The 21,338-nt window shown below is 36.2% G+C and overlaps 1 protein-coding gene across 1 annotated transcript; it reads left to right on the top strand.

Annotated features, from left to right (window-relative positions):
• The first annotated feature begins 2,920 nt into the window (after positions 1-2,920).
• On the top strand, positions 2,921-11,323 carry LOC140142021 (uncharacterized). The gene is made up of 2 exons (XM_072163924.1): positions 2,921-2,985; positions 9,294-11,323. The coding sequence occupies exon 2, from the start codon at positions 9,296-9,298 to the stop codon at positions 10,871-10,873; it is 1,578 nt and encodes a 525-aa protein (XP_072020025.1). The 5' UTR covers positions 2,921-2,985; positions 9,294-9,295; the 3' UTR covers positions 10,874-11,323.
• Positions 11,324-21,338: the final 10,015 nt, after the last annotated feature.

Raw genomic sequence — 21,338 nt, 5'->3', positions numbered from 1 at the left:
CCTATATGCCAATACTGCAATAACGGCGTATTGAAAAAAGAAAGCAAGGTTTTCAAATTTGAAAAAATCTTGGGTTATCGGTTGAAAATCCAAGTTTTTCCAATTATAGAACAGTAAAACCTTTGATATTTAGCTGAAAACCTACATTTTGCAATAACAAAAAATGGCATACTGCAGTTACTGTCCGTTTTCCTATACACAATACACAGTGCTCTTACCATTGACGCGTAACCTCTACAAATAGCGTATGTTAGAAGTATGAGGATTTGCCTAGTTATCGTCGCTGTGTGAAAAATAACCGGCCAATATTAAAAGTACTCTTCTAAAATTCTAGCAGACCAAGTCCAGAGTGTGTGGCGTCACCTTCACCTAACCAGTCCACTTTCCAATCATCTTTTCTATTTTATTTTATTTCATAGATGAGATTTGTGTACACAAAAGATTATTACACAAAATTCTATTGATATGAATTACTCTATTTTACTTTTTGTGGTGAAATTTTTTAAAGTGTTGCTATTTGATATGTAAGAAAAAGAAAGTATGTTTTGCCGTTTCAACGAACGAAAACAATTGAGTATAGCCAAAGTTATGTTTGAATTAATTATGACTTTAAAAAAACCCTATTCTTACGGACTTAACAAATAGGGTGAAGATCGGTAATGATTTTTCCTGGAAGATGCTATTATAATATGACCTAAAAATGACTGAAAGCTTGACAAATGTGAACAGTTTTTGCAAACATAATAGACAATAGATTTTTTTTGGGATAAATTTCTCTCAAAATCAATCCACTTCGGCAAAAAAAAAACCGTTGTTTTTAATTTCCTACACTTCCCAAAACGCAATAGTTGGGTCAGACGGGCCCGTAGAATAGTTTTGTCTTTTATCGTCACCTAAAGTTAAGATTTATATTATATTTATGAGAGTTGAAACAACTACACAGGGCTTGAGTAATTGATTTGTTTTCAAGCTTCAATGTTATTTGTTGACGATCGCATAATGATTGATAGGTTAAATAGTGTAATCACACAGCACACTTATTAAACATGTAGGTAAAATTAACACGCACGTTTTGTAAATATTATTAAGAAATTGTCCTCAAGCAACCAAATCAAGTGTAAAAGTACAATGTGACTTCTAGTCCTGACACCAACATCTGCATAAAAAATGGGCGACGGGAACGTGCGGCCACATTGACCACAGGCTCCTTCTCACCCAATGATCCCCTTTTTGCTTTACTGAACTCCCTCGCACCCAATGACCCCCTTATTGTTTTCCTGTCGCCAAAAGACCCCATTTTTCAAGAATTTTAGACAAATTTCTGATCTCTCACCGAATGACTCCGTTTTTTCATTATTTTTATTTAAATTTCATAAATTTTCAAATTTGGATGACTTTTTGAAAATTTTGTATCAATTTTTATATTTTGACCCAATTTTTTTCCAGTCTTACGGAAAGACCCCCTTTTTGGTAAGATTTTCCACAGTTTTTTGGGCCTTCTCACCGAAAGACCCTTTTTTTTGGTGTCTAGGCTCTCACCGAAAGACCCTAGTTTCGAACTGCTGTCCGCACATCTCGTCACTTCCAAGTCGAAGTGTTGGTATTGTGGAGGTATCTGATCCCTGCAAAATGTTCAAAAAAAAACATTCCCCTGGTCATGGGGTTTGTTGTCGATGAGTTTGAGTCACATACTCCTTACAGATGTCCAGAAAATACAATTCTAAGATTTAGACCCAGATGACCTTTGACCTGAGCCCTTCAAAATGTTCCAAATTGTTCCCCTGGCCACGAGGTTTGTTATCACTGAGTTTGAGCCGTACCCCTTACAGATGTACAGATAATGAAATTCTAAAACTTGACCTAAGATGACCTTTGACCTGACAGCGGCAAAGTTTACCCCAGTACATGAAGTTTGTTGTCACCAAGTTTGAGCCCCATACCCCTTACAGATGTCCAGAAAATGTATTTGTAAGATTTGACTTCTGCATGACCTTTGACCCTCTCCCTGCAAAATATTCCCCTGGTCATGAGATTTGTTGCCAATAAATTTGAGCCACATACTCTTTGCAGATGTCCAGATAATGAAATTGTAAAATTTTACCCCTTGATGACCTTTGACCCTAATTCTGTGTACAAGTTATAGACACAAGGTAGGCTATAACCGATGCAAATATGCAAGTGACGTCATTGTGCTATGTAATTTGTGGTAGAAGAAGCATTTTGAATGTATTTGGTCATATACCGGTAATGCCCCCTTAATGACCTTCTGTTTACACCTTATGGGAATTGGATATAGCCGATATACATTATGTCAAAGTTACGTAACTGTAGGGTGTAACATGTAGGAGGAGAAGCATTTTGAAGTTGATTGCCAGAAAGAAGAAAGAAGCAGAAAGAACGGATAGAAAAACAGGACCTAGCTCAGCATGCTCAGGGGGTTGTAAACCCCCCAGCTAGGTAATTAAGTTTGGAAAAATGGGTGATTGTTTATGGCACATCTATTATTATTATTCCTTTTTCGCCAAGAAACCAAGGTTTCTAAGATTTTCAACCGAAAATCCAAGATTAATTTCTGAATAACTGAATTGTATTCCTATTTAAATTGCCCAAGAAAATATCTTGTAGAAAAATAAAATTACTGTTTAGTGGTGCTTTTTTAAAGATAGTACTATATATTTTGTGGGCATTTAAAATTATTAGCATTAAGCCTATATCATATGCAAAATATAAATTTACCTTGAAAGTACACAATTTATACAGCGTCATACAAAATATAAGTCTTCGAAATGCTAATGTGACATATAATCACTGAAAACAGGCCCCGTAAACAAAACTTTATTCATGTGTTGGAGGAACCTTAGACTGACCTTTTTACGTGACCTCTGGGTCAGTGCCCGGGGTCAGTGGTATAGAAGTTAGTGCAAGGGTGCAAGATAGATGTCTGATTCCTTCACATTTTGTATTAATGTTTTTCAGCAATTTCAGGTACGTGTATAAACCAAACTTTGATGTATTATTACTATTTGAGTAGTTTAGAAACATTACACAGATGCTGGATTTAGAGTTCAGCGGATTTCTTGTCATTTTGGGATAAAAGAAACTTGTATCATTCATGCTCGTTGTTGAATTCCGGATACCGTTCTTTATAATATTGCTGATGTACAGTGTACAATGTATCATATATATATTAGCGCTGGGGGGGGGGGTAGACTTCTCCGTATTCCACTAGCCCTTTTTGCATACTCTGGCTATTACATTTAAGCATAAAACTCTGATTTATATTGATTTGTGTGCAACTGATAGATTTTCACACCTGTATCTGATCTTTTCAGTCACCGCACTCCCTCTGTTCGTTAGCTTCCCAAGGATTTTCGGGGTTCGCTATCAATAAACTGGTAGATTCCAAAATCAGAATTGTTCAGTATTAAAGTGAGCCATTATAATTATGTTACATTCAATTACTTTTATTGTCACTAATCATCTGATATTCTTAATTCTTTATGACCATTTTACTATTGAATATTAATAGTTTTAATAAACATCAGTATAATTTTGAGTTCAACGAAATGGGTTCATCATGACTAATAATAACATATTTTTAATAAAATATTTTTAATAAAATTCGACTATGGCATAGTCTAGGGGGGCGGGAGGTGATATGTATTTCAAGCTGTCACCCGCGTAGTCAAGCTGTACAGTGCAAGGACTTTAATAAAAATTCCCTTTAAAAGGGAAAGCCAGCCTCAATGTAGAAGAGGTCTTGTAATTAGTTTTGGTCAATGTGAAAGGCATATTTAGGATCAGGGCTTACTACATCCATGTTACATGACAGTCCACCAAACCATCAACGGTGAGAAGATGTACACTGAAACTGCAGAAAACATTAACTCCTAATCTCCTGTCAACTCTTTAATTCATTATTGTTCATTATTATTAATTCATTATTGTTCTCTAAATTGTTCTGTTCTGGTTTTATTTGTCTTTTCAGCTTTTTACCCACGATATTTCAATTTCCAATTTTTAATACCATAACTCAATTTCTTCGCTTAGGAATGTCCGATTTTATTGGGGAAAACGGCGTTGTGGAGCAAAATAGCTCTTTATGTGAAAGCCTCCAAATTTATAAGCTGTCCAAAAGATGTCTGTTTTTGACATGATACGCCACATTTCTTAAAGACCCATTCAGTGATCCCAGCGCAAGAGTAAAAAAATAAAATTGTTTATAAATTGCTTAAAAGAGAAGGATAGGCCTAAGTCGTTCAAATTGTCATTTGGTATTTTTGAAATGCCAAATTTGGCAAAAAATGAAGAAAACAGCAGTACTGAGGAAGTTCAAGCCCCGCCATTCAAATACTTGTAGCTAATTTTAGATACTGTCAGTATCTAAAAATACAGATTCGTGTAAAATGTCTTATTTTGTCTTAAATAGGCCTACACGGCTTTTGGCTGAACCATTCGCAGACTTAGCACATCTATGTAATAACAAAAGTACGGTACCAAAATTTTGATGATTTTTACGATCGTCCGGATGAGCAAATCACTGAATGGGAAAAGGTATCCCCAGAAAGTACCCAAAGCAAGTATTGTTCAAAATGCAAGACACTACGCGGTTGTTTTCCTCACTGGAGTGTTTAGTCGACGTATGGGAGTCGCCGGCCTCGGGCCTGCCGGCCCTGCGGCCTTGCTGTTTTCGCCAGCGCATAGGGCGCTGGTACCTAATTCTGAGATGGGGTTTGTGTACACTAAAGATTAGCTAAGATTATAGCCTTCTTCTATTGGTATGAATTATTTTTTTTACTTCTCGTGGTGGAAATGTTTTTGATTTCTGCTAATTCGATTTGCAAGGAAAAGAAAGTATGTTTTGCCGTTTCAACGAACGAAAACGATTGAGTATTGCCAAAGTTATGTTTGAATTAATTATGACTTAAAAAGTTATCATAGGTTAGGCCTACACATATAAACATAAACTTGTTCAGCAATCAGCATATAAAAAAAAATGACATGGTCAAAGCGGGGGAATGATCACGAGGTCATATCACATTATCAGTGGACTACTGAGCATAGCATGATGTTTGGTTGCATGTGAGTGCATAATTGATATGTTGATAACAGATCTAATAATGTTGTGGAATCAAAATCTTCATTATATGGACCACATTGAAGTCAAAGTAATTATCTATCCTATCCTGTATCGTTTTATGGATAAAATTGACTCAAAATGTTATTGATGATATTATTGCTATCTTTAACATCAGTTTTGTCTTTTCAACGGGAAAAATCCGATTGAAAATAAAGTTATTAGGGGCTAGCTATAATATTGAACAATATATCCCATATTTTGACATGCACTTATAGAAAATAAATAAATTATTGTCTTACTTTATAAATGATAAATACTGTAAAATGACACATAACTAAAGTGAGGCCAATTTCTATCTTTTTTATTTGATTCATAAAATTACATTCAACAAAATGATTGAAGACTGAGAAAACACACAATGCAGACTACAGAATGGAGTAGGTAAGATGCCATGTCCATAGCTTTGCAGGAGTTTCGGACTAACAATCAACACATTCAAAAAATACAGTTTAAAAGTGAAGATTGTAGTGAATGATCAGTCCTTTATCATGTGCTTGCCACTATCTACTTTATAGTAAACTATACATTGCGAAATAATATAAAATTATTTTAAAATAAAATGTGCATGTAAGTTGAGTTAACATAGCGAATTAACTAACAACTGCAGTGTATTTCTTGATTTTTATAATAAGCATGGGTAAAAAGCAGTAAAGACAAAAATACAGAACAATTTGGAGTAATGGATTAAAGAGTTGACAGGAGTTATAGGAGTTAATGTGTTTTGCTGTTTCAGTGTGCATGTTCTCACCATTGATGGTTTGGTGAACTGTCATGTAACATGGATGTAAGCGTGATCCTAAAAAATGCCTTTCACGGTGACCCAAACTATTTACAAGACCTCTTCTGCATTGACGCTGGCCTTCCCTTTTAAAGGGAATTTTTATTAGTGTTAATGTACAATTTTTAGTCTGCTGACGCAGACATTTTTACTAAAAGACAGTGAAGTGTTCAATTGGTTGAGTAGAAGATTATTTTGGAAATTTGGAAAGAATTTGAAAGTTTTGAAGGATTTCGAAAAAAAAGGCTTAATTTAGAGCCTTAAATATTTGGATGGTTTATTTTAATAAAGACAATTTTATATGCATGTCTGAAGTAATACTACTAAGTTTTGAGAGATATGAGTAGTATTCGGTTTCTTAATTTGGATAACCGAGACATGGATCCAAGTTCGGATTCTATGTTGCATAATAATGTATGCACACTTGCATGAGAGATCCGAGAGGATTCGTGCGGTTTGATTTCACGGAATTGTTCAACATGACCATATATAGCTATACTACTATTCTAATTCAGAATACATAAGTGGTATATTTTGTGAAACACGTATACTTTCCTTAGACATGTTGAAGAAAGTAGTGTTTTTGTTTTGTATCAGGATTCGTTTAAATTAGTTTCACAAGGTGAGACATATTTTGGATATTTTCTTTTATAATTTACCCCTTTATGGTTTTGATTTTGGACTGGAGGCAGGTTTCTTCCAGGGCCCGTAATTCTTATAAATTTGTTTGAGTCGTGACGAACACATACAAACCAGCTAGTGCAATGTATAGGCCTATATATTCCGGGGGGGGGGCACATCAAAAAATTTTGGTGGGTATTTGCTCCCCCGATATTTTGAGGTGGTGGGTCTTTGGGAGCTGACAGCGTACCGGTAAAAGGGGGTCTTTTGGAACTGCGAACCGGGCTGTGAACAAGTAGCCTAAAATGGGGGCTTTTGGAACTGCGAACAGTCAAAATCAAGGGTCTTTCTTTGCTTTTTGGTTGAAAATCGCCTGAAAAAACCAGAAATATGAGGAATGAGCAATTTTGGGGTCTTTTAGAGCTGAAATTATCAAAATCAAGTTTCTTTCGGAGCTCTATTTTGGTCAAATAGGGGGTCTTTCGGAGCTGCGAAATCTAAAAAGGGGAGCATACCCGTACGGTCATTTGTTTTGAGTGCCCCCTCCCCCGGTAGATATTATTAGTACTAGCGATCAGTCAAGAGGCCTGATAAAGAAACAGTACATGTTTGAGGAGTTTTTAGTACAATTTCGCCCAGACAAACCTTGAATTTCAACTGATTTGTCGATATCTTGATGCCGATGGTTATAGCAAATTAGAGTATGATTCAGTTTAGACCTAAAAGCTATTGTCAATTCACAGTATATGACTGGTAAGTTATATTAATATTATTCAGGAGACTGAGGAAAAAGACGGAAGTAGAAGGATTGAAGAAAGTGAACAAGACCTATAAATACACATGACGAAGCCGACTAAATATTAAATCAGGAGCGACCAAATAATTCCTCCTTAATTAAAGTTCTTTCTCTAAACGTGTATCAACTTTCACTTCAAATAGTATGAAACTGAATATTTTCACTTTTATTTTTTCTGTTAATTGTATTTTTCTCTTTGGATGAGACATTTGGAAAGTTGAATTATGAGAAATTTTATGAAATTGATGAGAAATTCGAGTACTACTGTCTGTTCAATTAGCTTAGATTCTTGAATTTTTAAGATATTTGAAAAAATAAAAAATTGCGGCCAAAGTCATCAAAGAAAAGTGTTAGCACAGCCTTAGACCTAACGTGATTTATACTTTTCAAATTCCCAAGTTCAATTTAAAACCCGATTTCTTTTCAATTTTGCCTCGTTTTAGGCAGTTACTTGGGTCCACCAAAAGGGTTCGCGACCTTTTCACAAATCGAGTGAGACGGTCCATTCTCAACTTAGGGCATAGACCCTATCAAATTTAGCAAAACAATCTGTCCACCAATCTATCCTGCCATTTCAATTGTTATACCGTTCCGGTTATTGGATAGGTTCTATAGGTGATGATGGTCCACCGGTTTTTGTTACACGAAATTATATGGCGCGATTACGTTTTATGCATAACATTATTCTGAGCATTGTTTTTTCGTAAACAATGACATTAAAAATATGGATTTCGTTCTTATTTCAACTGATTTACAATATAAATTGAGTTTTGTTTAATACCATCATTCCTTCCCAAGAATATCAGCATTCGCTTGACATTTTCAGATACAGTGACTTTACAGGAATTGCTTTCTGTAACCTGATTGTTTTAAATAATATTTTCTTGTACAAAAGTTCTTTTGTTTCCAAATGTCCTTCTCATAGTTTGTATATATTCAACAAACAAAACGAAATAACAAATTGAAAATAAATGTGTAGTTTTATAATTAGGCCTCAGACCCATTCGCAAAATAAATAAATAAATAAATAAATAAATAAATAAATAAATAAATAAATAAATAAATAAATAAATAAAGAGACTTGTGCTGGATGTGGCTTTTGTCATGGTTCTGACACCACAGAATGTATATACATGTATATGCATTACTGTCAAGTTGAAACCATGACAAATTATCCGTCTGATGATCGGTATACCCAATGATCGTAAGTGAGGGTATGCTGTGAAACTAGTAGTAACGGTTGCCTTTTCCAGAGGTCTATACTTTGAATTTGTTTCTACGCTCACCTGTAATGGGTTTGAGCACTTTTAATTCCAAAGTTAGTCACCTGAAAAATAATACTTAAATAAATAAATATATAAATAAATAAATAAATAAATAAATAAATAAATAAATAAATAAATAAATAAATAAATAAATAAATACGCAAGGAATGTATTTATATAAGCTGGGCCTATTTTAGAAAACTTAGTTCATAAATAATAACGGAATGTTTCAACAGTAGGATTTCAACACAAAATAGGCATACTGGCAAATACAGCTATTTTGCTGGACAATGCTTCTTGATGCGGATGGTCGAATAAATACTATCGCAGCGCATTATGATATTCGTCCCCATTGCTCTAAATGGATTGATTCAAAAAAGTTTATGGTACCCGACGTTCTACGGCTTGTTATAAAAATATCGCGGGAAAAGACCAAAATTGAAAAGAAATGGGGTTTTAAATTGAACATTAGAATTTGAAAAGTATAAATCACGTTAGGTCTAAGGCTGTGCTAACACTTTTCTTTCATGACTTTGACCACAATTTTGTACTTTTTCAAATATCTTAAAAATTCAAGAATCTAAGCTAATTGTACAGACAGTAGTATGTAAGTAGCTTAATAATGAATCATGTATTTCAGGATTCGTAATGTTGCCTCAATTAGATCGATTGCTCTACATTCTTTTATTTCAGAAATGCCTCCACGAAAACCACGAGAATGGGAGTTCCTGATGCCTTACTTGTGCAAATATTGCAGAAGGTTCTTTAATAATACACATCGATATCTGTGTCATCTGCGTCATCACGAGCTGTGGATTCGCAGATACTGGTATGACTATAAGAAGAAGTTGATACACATTCCAAACAACAGAAAGAAATACATCGCCGATGATAGCAGAAAAGATGGTTTTCTGACATCACCATTTCTTGACCAATGTACGGGTGGAAATGAGTCAACAATCAAACAAACAAATGAGAACGATTCGAAACAGGCATTTTACCAAGGTCAAAACTGTGAGAAAACGTTTTCAATCAGGAGTGAGGTAAAGTTACATGACCGGAATCATACCAAAGAGAAGCTTTACAAATGCAAATACTGCAACAAAGGCTTCACTTATTCAAGTAACTTGAACGCACATGAACGAATTCATACCAAAAAGACACCTTACAAATGTTCATATTGCAACAAAGGCTTCACACAGTCTGGTGGCATGAAAGCACATGAACGAATTCATACCAAAGAGACGCCTTATAAATGTCAATACTGTTATAAAGGCTTCACACACTCAAGTAACTTGAAAACACATGAACGAGTTCATACGAAAGAGAAGCCTTACAAATGCCAATACTGCAACAAAGGCTTCACAGGGTCAGGTAACTTGAAAGCACATGAACGAATTCATACCAAAGAGAAGCCTTACATATGCCAATACTGTAATAAAGGCTTCACATGGTCTAGTCACTTGAAAGAACACGAACGAATTCACACCAAAAATACACCCTACAAATGTTCATATTGCAACAAAGGCTTCAAACTGTCTAGTAACATAAAAAAACATGAACGAATTCATACCAAAGAGACGCCTTATAAATGCCAATACTGTAACAAAGGCTTCACATCGTCAGGTAACTTGAAACCACATGAACGAACCCATACGAAAGAGAAGCCTTACAAATGTCAATACTGTAATAAAGGCTTCACAGTTTCAGGTAGCTTGAAAAAACACGAACGAATTCATACGAAAGAGAAGCCTTACATATGCCAATACTGTAATAAGGGCTTCACAGAATCAGGTCACTTGAAAACACATGAACGAATTCATTCCAAAGAGAAGCCTTACAAGTGTCAGTATTGTAATAAAGGCTTTGCACGTTCAGTTAGTTTGAAGAGTCATGAACTAAATCATACAAATGAAAAGCCTCTCATTTGCCAATACTGCAACAAAGGCTTCACAAAGTCTTGTGACTTGACAAAACACGAACGAATACATACCACAGAAAAGCCTTACATATGCCAATACTGCAACAAAGGCTTCACACAGTCAGGTAGCTTGAAAACACATGAACGAATTCATACGAAAGAGAAGCCTTACATATGCCAATACTGTAACAAAGGCTTCACACAGTCAAGTAACTTGAAAACACATGAACGAATTCATACAAAAGAGAAGCCTTTCATATGCCAATACTGCAACAAAGGCTTCACAGTGTCAGGTCACTTGAAAACACATGAACGAATCCATACCAAAGAGAGGCCTTATAAATGTCATTAGTATTGCAATGAAGGCTTCACACAGTTACATGAACGAATTCATACAAAAGAGACTGCTTATTTGCAATTAAGGCTTTGCACAGTCAGGTAGTTTGGAGAAGCATGAACGAACGAAGAGAAATCTTATATATGCCAATACTGCAACAAAGGCTTCACATGGTCTTGTCAACGCACATGGATGAACCCACACTATAAAGAGAAGCCTTACAAATGTCAGTATTGCACTGAAGGCTTCACTCAGTCATGTAACAAAACGGTTTATAGCCGTAACCTTCAAAATCATTTTTTGAACACTTGCTGCAAAACATTCTAATAAATTATAATTTTATTTCAGTTTTGACAAAATATTTTGCAAAATGTTTGCCATAACCAAGATAACATTGTGACAACATTTTTTAAAACGTTGTTGTATTGTTTTTTCATATAAAACATTTCTTGACCTTTATATAACCCGACATTTAAATGTTTATATTAAAACTTTTTTACCAAAACTAAAACGCGTTTTATTAAAAACATTTGTGTGTTTGCTAGGGTCATCTTAACAAATTCAGTAGCCGGTAGACCTTCATAGTTTCTAAAGAAGAGAAAACGGTTATTCAAAAATAAATCTCATCACCTGGCTTAACATCTATCCCGATCTGAAATAGTAAGCATTGTTACTGAAGAACGTTCTTGGTATAGAGACTATAGAAAATGGGCTCAAGGTTGGACTTGTACGAAAGAGACAGCGGTAAAGCTTTATCACTTTGATGCTTGTAAAACAGTAATTCATTGTTTTAATGATGGCGCTGTCACCAAAGAAGGCCATTGAAATTGCAATCCAGTTGCCAATCTTATCATGCTGCAGGCTGTCATGGTACTGGGACACAGTGTCATCGCCCCGATATCTTCATGGCAGATATCGCCATGGTAGGTTGAATCCACCGCCACGCATGGCCATTTTGTTCCGACCTGTTTAATAGTTTTGAGACGCATAATGGGCCGAAGGACATCTGACTAAGGCTACTGACAATTGCCCGGTGACTGACCTCGCTGTGTGTGAGTCGAGCATGGTACGCCATAGGTCATATGCTTTAGACTACCCACGATTGGCCTATACACTGCGCTATATAATTTGGCACATATAAAATCAGAATTATTGTCAGTTTTTGAGTTCAAGACGCAAGCTTCTTTCTCAAGACGCAAGCTAACGACTGTCATATCTGTTCAACACATATATTCAAGTGCAAGGAACCACATCTGGTTTCTTTAGACGAAATCATTTACGGGAGATATTCATCGTTTTCTACCCCGGTATCCAAAGATGTTCGTCTGAATATCAAAATCGTGCATAGCACATTCACGTGTATCGATTCCGGGTATTGATTTTAGTATCTCTGGCGTACCAAGTAATTATTAGCCAGGCGATGTCGGTGTGTGGGGGATGCACTCACTTTTTTTTTTGGTTGGGGTGTGCCGCCGCCATTTTCAAGTCTAGGAAATGATCGGCCGGACAAAAAAGGGGGTCCTGGGAAAAGATTGGCCAGCCAAAAACAGGGGGGGGGTGTCTTGGGAACTGATCAGCCGCCAAAATGGGTCTCGGGAATTAAAACATGCAGGCCAAACAATGCAGGTTGATTTCGTTGCGTTTTTGCCACATATTTTTGAAGGAATCAATTTCACTTTGAATTGTGCATTAAATCATTAAATCAGGAAAACCATTTTAATTCAAAATAGGCCTAAGGTCCTATTGCGATGGAAATCTCAGCAAAGCAATACAGCATTAAGATCAAAATTACTAGATCCTATTATACCTACCTACAGCCTACTGATAATTTGGCCAAGTAAAAAAAATAACATGTATATCGTCGATCCGAACATTTTCAAAAATTGGTGAGGTGTAAAATTGAAATTACAACACATCATAAAATCAGGGCTCCAGGCCCCCCTATTATTTTTGTTATTTCCCCAAAGCCCTACCCCTAGCTTGAAGAAAGTGTTTGCAATATGTTTATAAATACCAAGAACTTCTTACCATGTCTTTTCATAACAACAATTTTGGAAACAAAGTAAGGAAGCAAACGAGCAAGTCTCGAGCAAGTGATACCTGCCGATTGGCCAAAATGAAGTTTTCATTATCAATTGGACCAATCAGCAACATTGTCAGAATAATTTCACCACACAAAAAAATTGGGGTGAATTATTTGCAAAGCCCCATTGTGATTTGGTGATTAAAGTGAAGATATCATGTTTAATTGACCAATCAGAGGCAATGTTAGATCAGCAGGTAGTGCTAAGGAGGTTTCATACACGAGAATTAAATCCCCTGATATTTGCTATTTTTATAACAAAGTTATCACCAAAACTGTTGAAATTGGCATATTGGCCACAGTTTGTTATCTAATGTATAGATAGTAATAAGGAGTTCCAATTTGCTATCTACTGTAGATAGCATTGATGAGTTCCAATTTGCTATCTACTGTAGAAAGCATTGATAAATTCGATTTGATATCTACTGTAGAAAGCATTGATGAGTTTAATTTGCTATCTACTGTAGATAGCATTGATAAGTCCAATTTGCTATCTACTGTAGATAGCAATGATGTCTGATGAGTTCCGATTTGTTCTCTGCTGTAGATAGCATTGATGAGTTCCAATTTGCTATCTACTGTAGAAAGCATTGATGAGTTCCAATTTGCTATCTACTGTAGAAAGCATTGATAAGTTCGATTTGATATCTACTGTAGCATTGATGAGTTCAATTTGCTATCTACTGTAAAAAGCATTGATGAGTTCCAATTTGCTATCTGCGGTACATAGCATGAGTCCGATATGCGATCTACTGTAGATGAAATTAATGATTCCAATATTCTATATGTACTGCAGATAGCATAGATGATTCCAATTCGCTATCTACTGTAGATAGCATTGAGATACCAATTTACTATCTACTGTAGATAGCATTAATGATTCCAATGATGAATTCAGTTTGCTCTCTACTTAGCATTGTTGAGCCCAATTTGCTATCTACTGTAGATAGTATTGATGAGTCCAATTCGTTATCTACTGTAGATAGCATTAATGATTCCATTGATGAATTCAATTTGCTCTCTACTGTAGAAAGCATTGATGAGTCCAATTCGCTATCTACTGTGGATAGCATTGTTGAGCCCAATTTGCTATCTACTGTAGATAGTATTGATGAGTTTAATTTGCTATCTACTGTAGATAGCATTGATGAGTTTAATTTGCTATCTACTGTAGATAGCATTGATGAGTTCAATTTGCTATCTACTGTAGATAGCAGTGATGAGATCAATTTGCTATCTACTGTAGATAGCATTGATGAGTTCAATTTGCTATCTACTGTAGATAGCATTGATGAGTTCAATTTGCTATCTACTGTAGATAACATTGATAAGTTTCAATTTGCTATATACTGTAGATAGCATTGATGAGTTTAATTTGCTATCTACTGTAGATAGCATTGATGAGTTCAATTTGCTATCTACTGTAGATAGCAGTGATGAGTTCAATTTGCTATCTACTGTAGATAGCATTGATGAGCTTAATTTGCTATCTACTGTAGATAGTATTGATGAGTTCAATTTGATATCTACTGTAGATAACATTGATGAGTTCAATTTGCTATCTACTGTAGATAGCATTGATGAGTTCAATTTGCTATCTACTGTAGATAGCAGTGATGAGTTCAATTTGCTATCTACTGTAGATAGCATTGATGAGTTTAATTTGCTATCTACTGTAGATAGCATTGATGAGTTCAATTTGCAATCTACTGTAGATAACATTGATGAGTTCAATTTGCTATCTACTGTAGATAACATTGATGAGTTCAATTTTCTATCTACTGTAGATAGTATTGATGAGTTCAATTTGCTATCTACTGTAGATAGTATTGATGAGTTCAATTTGCTATCTACTGTAGATAGCATTGATGAGTTTAATTTGCTATCTACTGTAGATAGCAGTGATGAGTTCAATTTGCAATCTACTGTAGATAACATTGATGAGTTCAATTTGCTATCTACTGTAGATAACATTGATGAGTTCAATTTGCTATCTACTGTAGATAGTATTGATGAGTTTAATTTGCTATCTACTGTAGATAGTATTGATGAGTTCAATTTGCTATCTACTGTAGATAGCATTGATGAGTTCCAATTTGCTATCTACAGTAGATAGCGTTGATGAGTTCAATTTGCTATCTACTGTAGATAACATTGATGAGTTCAATTTGCTATCTACTGTAGATAACATTGATGAGTTCAATTTGCAATCTACTGTAGATAGCATTGATGAGTTCAATTTGCTATCTACTGTAGATAGCATTGATGAGTTTAATTTGATATCTACTGTAGATAACATTGATGAGTTCAATTTGCTATCTACTGTAGATAGTATTGATGAGTTCAATTTGCTATCTACTGTAGATAGTATCGATGAGTTTAATTTGCTATCTACTGTAGATAGTATTGATGAATTCAATTTGATATATACTGTAGATAACATTGATGAGTTCAATTTGCTATCTACTGTAGATAACATTGATGAGTTCAATTTGCTATCTACTGTAGATAACATTGATGAGTTTCAATTTGCTATCTACTGTAGATAGTATTGATGAGTTTCAATTTGCTATCTACTGTAGATAGTATTGATGAGTTCAATTTGCAATCTACTGTAGATAACATTGATGAGTTCAATTTGCTATCTACTGTAGATAACATTGATGAGTTCAATTTGCTATCTACTGTAGATAACATTGATGAGTTCAATTTGCAATCTACTGTAGATAGCATTGATGAGTTCAATTTGCTATCTACTGTAGATAACATTGATGAGTTCAATTTGCTATCTACTGTAGATAACATTGATGAGTTCAATTTGCAATCTACTGTAGATAGCATTGATGAGTTCAATTTGCTATCTACTGTAGATAGTATTGATGAATTAAATTTGATATCTACTGTAGATAACATTGATGAGTTCAATTTGCTATCTACTGTAGATAACATTGATGAGTTCAATTTGCTATCTACTGTAGATAACATTGATGAGTTTCAATTTGCTATCTACTGTAGATAGTATTGATGAGTTTCAATTTGCTATCTACTGTAGATAGTATTGATGAGTTCAATTTGCAATCTACTGTAGATAACATTGATGAGTTCAATGCGCTATCTACTATAAATAGCATTGACGAGTTCAATTTGCTATCTACTGTAGATAGTATTGATGAGTTCAATTTGCTATCTACTGTAGATAGTATTGATGAGTTCAATTTGCTATCTACTGTAGATAGTATTGATGAGTTCAATTTGCTATCTACTGTAGATAGTATTGATGAGTTCAATTTGCTATCTACTGTAGATAACATTGATGAGTTCAATTTGCTATCTACTGTAGATAGTATTGATGAGTTCAATTTGCTATCTACTGTAGATAGTATTGATGAGTTCAATTTACTATCTACGGTAGATAGTATTGATGAGTTCAATTTACTATCTACTGTAGATAACATTGATGAGTTCAATTTACTATCAACTATAGATAGCATTGATGAGTTCCATTGCTATCTACTATAGATAGTATTGATGAGTTCAATTTGCTATCTACTGTAGATAGTATTGATGAGTTCCAATTTACTATCTACTATAGATAGCATTGATGAGTTCCATTGCTATCTACTGTAGATATTATTGATGAGTCCAATTTAATATCTACTGTAGATGGTATTGTTGAGTCCAATTTACTATCTAGGCCTACTGTAGGTAGCAATGATGAATCACATTAAACGACAAGACGCAACCACATATAAATTTGACCCATATGTTGACCTTTATTTGACCCTACGCGGCTTTGAGCCACTCAGGAACCTTTCAATTCTGGTAATAGACACCCTTAGCACTTCAAAAACAAAAAAACAGGTGCCATTAAATCCCAGAGGGGTGCAAATTATACCCTCTTACATTCCCAACTATAATCGTCACGGTTTATGCCAGACAAAACATTGGTAATAATTATTGTTTCAAAGGATTGAGATGTATGACACGGTGTTGAGATTGGAAGGATCTGGGGCGTATCTGGATTAGTATTTAGTATGCAATTTTCAAACAAAGGCTTTATTTACTCAGAAGGTTCTCATTCCTCTACATCCCACCACCACTGCACAATCCTGTCACCACCCCATTCCCCCTTGTGAAAAGTCTCCTGGCTGGTCGCCCTCATATTTAAGATTTTTAGACCTTTTTTTATACGTTTTAACCCACTTTTGACCAGTTTCGTCAAAGTTTCCCCGCTTGAAATTGCCTTTCCTCCTGCCTAGACCCCCTCCCCCCGCCCACACACTGAAAAAGTGCTGGCTACACTACGACCACGTTTTTATGATAGGCCTTCACAATACACAATAAAACACAAGTAATTAAACATACATATTGAAATAATCCTTTTATTTACAATGTAGGCTTTCACTACTCCGAATTTCTTCACAAATATAATATCACAGAAATACGCACCACCTACAATTTAAAAAAATAGTAACGCACACAATCGCAAGTAATGAAAAAATGTAATCTTTCCAGAAGAAACACTTACTTCATATTTGAACTGTATAATTTCATTATTTACAGATAACTTACGACGCGATGATCATGCCGCCCTCTATAGTGATAAGATGAAGCTCTTCGGCAGGTCGACGACGAAGAGTAGACGACGTTCACGTGCAGACGTTCCTAAAAGTTTAATCAAGAGTTCGGCCCATATTAATAAAGACACATTGGCCCGTATAATTTTTTAAACTATTACTATACCCTGGACCGGCTTTGCCACATGGTCAGTTGCGCCCAGGACCAACCCCCAATATCCCGGGCTTCCAAATTTGTGATGATCAAAGAAATGCCAAAACCCATAAGCTCCCATAGGGCCTAACACGGGCCTGCGCGGGCCACGTTCCCGATCATAACATGTACAATGAGTGTTCCCCCTGAAAATAGGCTAATCTTGCAATTGCAGATTTATTTAGGATTTGAGGTAAAGCGTTAAGCGCCCCTTCCCTTGCCGGAACCAGTGACTTAAAAAGAAGGGAAGGGAGAGCATGTGAAAATGGGCGTAAATGACCCCTAGCCCCTTAACAATATTTTCATTTCTAAAATGGCCATAATGAAAGACTTTGGACGAGTGACGCGAGCCGATTCGTTTTAGCATCCCTATACTTGTTTTAAATACCTGGACTTACAGCTGCCTCGCGTCCACTCTAGATCCACCTGTAGGCTTTCTATAGGCCTATATACTATAGGCCTATGTATTATTCATAGGCTTAGGAACCGGGGGCTCACCCTCAATAATTTTGGTGCGGGGGCTGGAATACCTTTCAGCCCCCCCCCCCCTAATAATCCCAGGTGATGTTAAAAAATTGTGATAAAATAGAGGGGGAAATGAGTGTTTGTGACCTATATTTTGCAAAATTTTCTGACTTCGAGGGGGCCACCAAAGTTTTTCAAGTTTCAGCCACCCCCTTCACAATGTTGAAAAGATTCCCAAGCTAATGTTATTTATTTCACCTTACAAAGTAAGAATCGCAATCAGGACAAGAATGGAAGAAACTAAGGAAAATAATGAGAAAAGGAAACTCGAATTTTCAAAAGTCACCCAAATCATTATATAATTAGATTTTATATTTTGCTCATCTGTAGTTTAAAAGAGCATTTCGTGATCCTAGCATCCTCTTTTAATGACATTTTCAGTAGATATCCACGAAAAAAGCTTATTTCCAAAATTTTAGTTGATTCCGATTTTGCGTTTGCGAGTTAGGCCTATGCATGATTATGTGTATTACACTGCTCCATAGACAATGTGTTGTAATTTCGTTCTGGTGCACCAGAACGAAATTCAAATTTGGCGATATTTTTGCTAAACGAATTAATCTGCAAGAAATAATTGGTACATAAACATTATGTAGCCAGAGGTATCCAGTGGTGTAAAAATCTCAACTTTTTTTGGGAAAAGTGGGGGATGAGGCTGTGGATCACGAAATGCCCCTTTAGCATTATCAGATACGTCCACGTATTACAGTCATTTGCATATCTGTCTTCCGTCCAAATTGACTTTGTACCCGTGGGAATAATACCAGGGGTATAGCTGACAAAATGTGACACGTTGCCATATAACAAGGAACATCTTAACTAGAGCGGTTACCGCACCATAGCTGAACCATGGGGATTCGGCAGTATACCGTAAAGATTCGCCTAATGGCGCACTTGGGCTCATTTGCCTTTGAGGAGTAAATCTCGTGTGCAAATAGAGACCGCCCTCCTCTGAAATCCCAACAAGAATTAAGGTTTCTTGCACTTATTTGCTGGTGGCAATTTTACGGAAGGGCACCTTTAGGTTGTGCCTAAACTTCCACTTAGGGACGCACCGTTAGACTTCAAAAGAGGGGGGAGGAAAAAAAAAAAAACTTCCCTCACTACGTGAGCAAAAAAATAAAACTTTCCACACCAACACTAAAAAAACCCAATAACAACAACTGCGCCGCCTTTGGCGGCTAAAAAAAAATGCCCCGACCCCAGCCCCCCCTTGAAGTCTAATGGTGCGTCCCGTATGTCGAGTGAGCCCATAGCGCCATTGGGCGAACTTTTACGGTGTTATGGTATCACTGTCACACGTTTCGGACGACCCGGGTCTTTTAAAGGAATATTGACCTGGGTCTTAAGAGACCTGATGGGGAAAATTATTATATTTTTTAGTTTTTTTCTCTTATTTTGACACCACTTGGAGCCATACCTTCTTGACATTTCGAGATATGAAGGACCCAACATATAAATATTGACCGCGTTTTATGATGAGTGTTACTCCCGGGTGGGGAAATATTCCTCTATACTTTTTTCTCTTTCATGTGACACCAAACAGGGGGTGGGGTCGTACCTTCGTGGCATTTCGAGATATTGATTACTCATTGGAGTTTATATTACATATTTCAAATGGGTATTTTTATTGCTAAAAAATTCAACATGGGGACAAAAATAACGCTTTATGTGGGCAAGGAACATATGAGAAGGGGAAATGACTTACCGACCGGGGGACACTCCCCCTTCCCCGGTTGCAAATACCGGGACAACATTGACCAAATTTTGCGATTTTTAACTTCCCTTTGTACTGCTTTAGTCAGCAAATTGTCGAGCTTCGTGCGCATGTAATTCTCGGAGCGTGGCAGCTACAGACGACTTTGCAAATTTGTCCCCTTTTGGCAATTATGCCCGGTACACCACTGAGAGAGGGGGTTAAAATTCTATGATGCTCTTCAGCACAGGGAGGGTTAACTTATTACAGCAAAAACGAGCATCAAAGCAAGACATCAGTCTCGAGTCAAACTTGCCGTGTCTACATTGTATAATCACGATCGCAATCACTATAGTACAGTATTGTACGTGTAAACAAACTACGATAAGCACACACTGCAGTGTGTAAACATGCACATCGTGACCTGATGAGGACAAATTATGGCGCGAAAAACGGTGCACAAGGCAAGTTCAACTTATAAACATAGGCCTATTCTTCATTCATAAATAATATAATGTTGAAGAGTCTCTTGATATGCAGTTCTTTAGTCGGATGTTTCCAGACTGATCATGCTGATCCAAACAAAATGGCTGACCTAACTTTAATAACATCAAAGTAGGCCTACATGATATTAAAGGTGATAAGCTTACCAAAAAAGTATAGCCCATCCATCATGCCCATAGAGCTGCATGTGTACATAATTTGCGGCAAGTCTGGAACACCCCCTCTCCCTCCGCCACACGAAGGCCTTTATAGGCCAAAAATAGGGCCTAATTTATTGTATTGGGGTAACGCGTACGGGCCGTTGTGAATAGGGTAGCCTGGGTAGGGCGGGTGGATTTTTTCCCTTTTCCAAATCCTGTACGATTTGAATATAGGCCTACTTGATCTCATAGTCAACTAAATCACAAAAATGACAAAACAGTTTCGCTAACTCTGCAAAGTGCTTTATTTTGTACTAGGGCCTATAGGGCCTACCTCTGTGTTCCGCAATCGCACATTTGCTGCGTTAGTTATATTCCTTTTTGAAGAGGAGCACCGGGAGTTTATTGTTGTTGTTGTTGTTGTTGTTGTTGTTGTTTTGTTTCTTGGTGGTTATTTTTAAGTCCAGGGTCGGGCCCAATTTTATGGTAGGGCGGGTTACTCCAAATGCAACCATTTTTTAAGTGAACCGACAAGTTCCTCTTCACAGGAGCGACGCTGTTCTAAATTAATGGCTTAATAGCGACATACTTTTTATGACTGGACCCTAACGTCAATGACGCGATTGCTATTATACCGCTTTAGCTTCCTGATAAGAAACGAGTCCATATAAAATAATGTAAAATTACCTAATTTGCGCTAGTTGAACTCTATTTTTGATATAAAAGTGGATCGATTGAGCCCATATTTATTAGTCAAACTAT

Source organism: Amphiura filiformis, chromosome 20 (genome assembly GCF_039555335.1).
Source record: "Amphiura filiformis chromosome 20, Afil_fr2py, whole genome shotgun sequence".
NCBI lineage: Eukaryota > Metazoa > Echinodermata > Ophiuroidea > Amphilepidida > Amphiuridae > Amphiura > Amphiura filiformis.
This window is presented reverse-complemented; position numbering and strand designations above follow the sequence as displayed.

Excerpts from the sequence above, each read along its gene's own strand:
- LOC140142021 (XM_072163924.1), top strand. The coding sequence starts at position 9,296 with ATGCCTCCACGAAAACCACGAGAATGGGAGTTCCTGATGCCTTACTTG.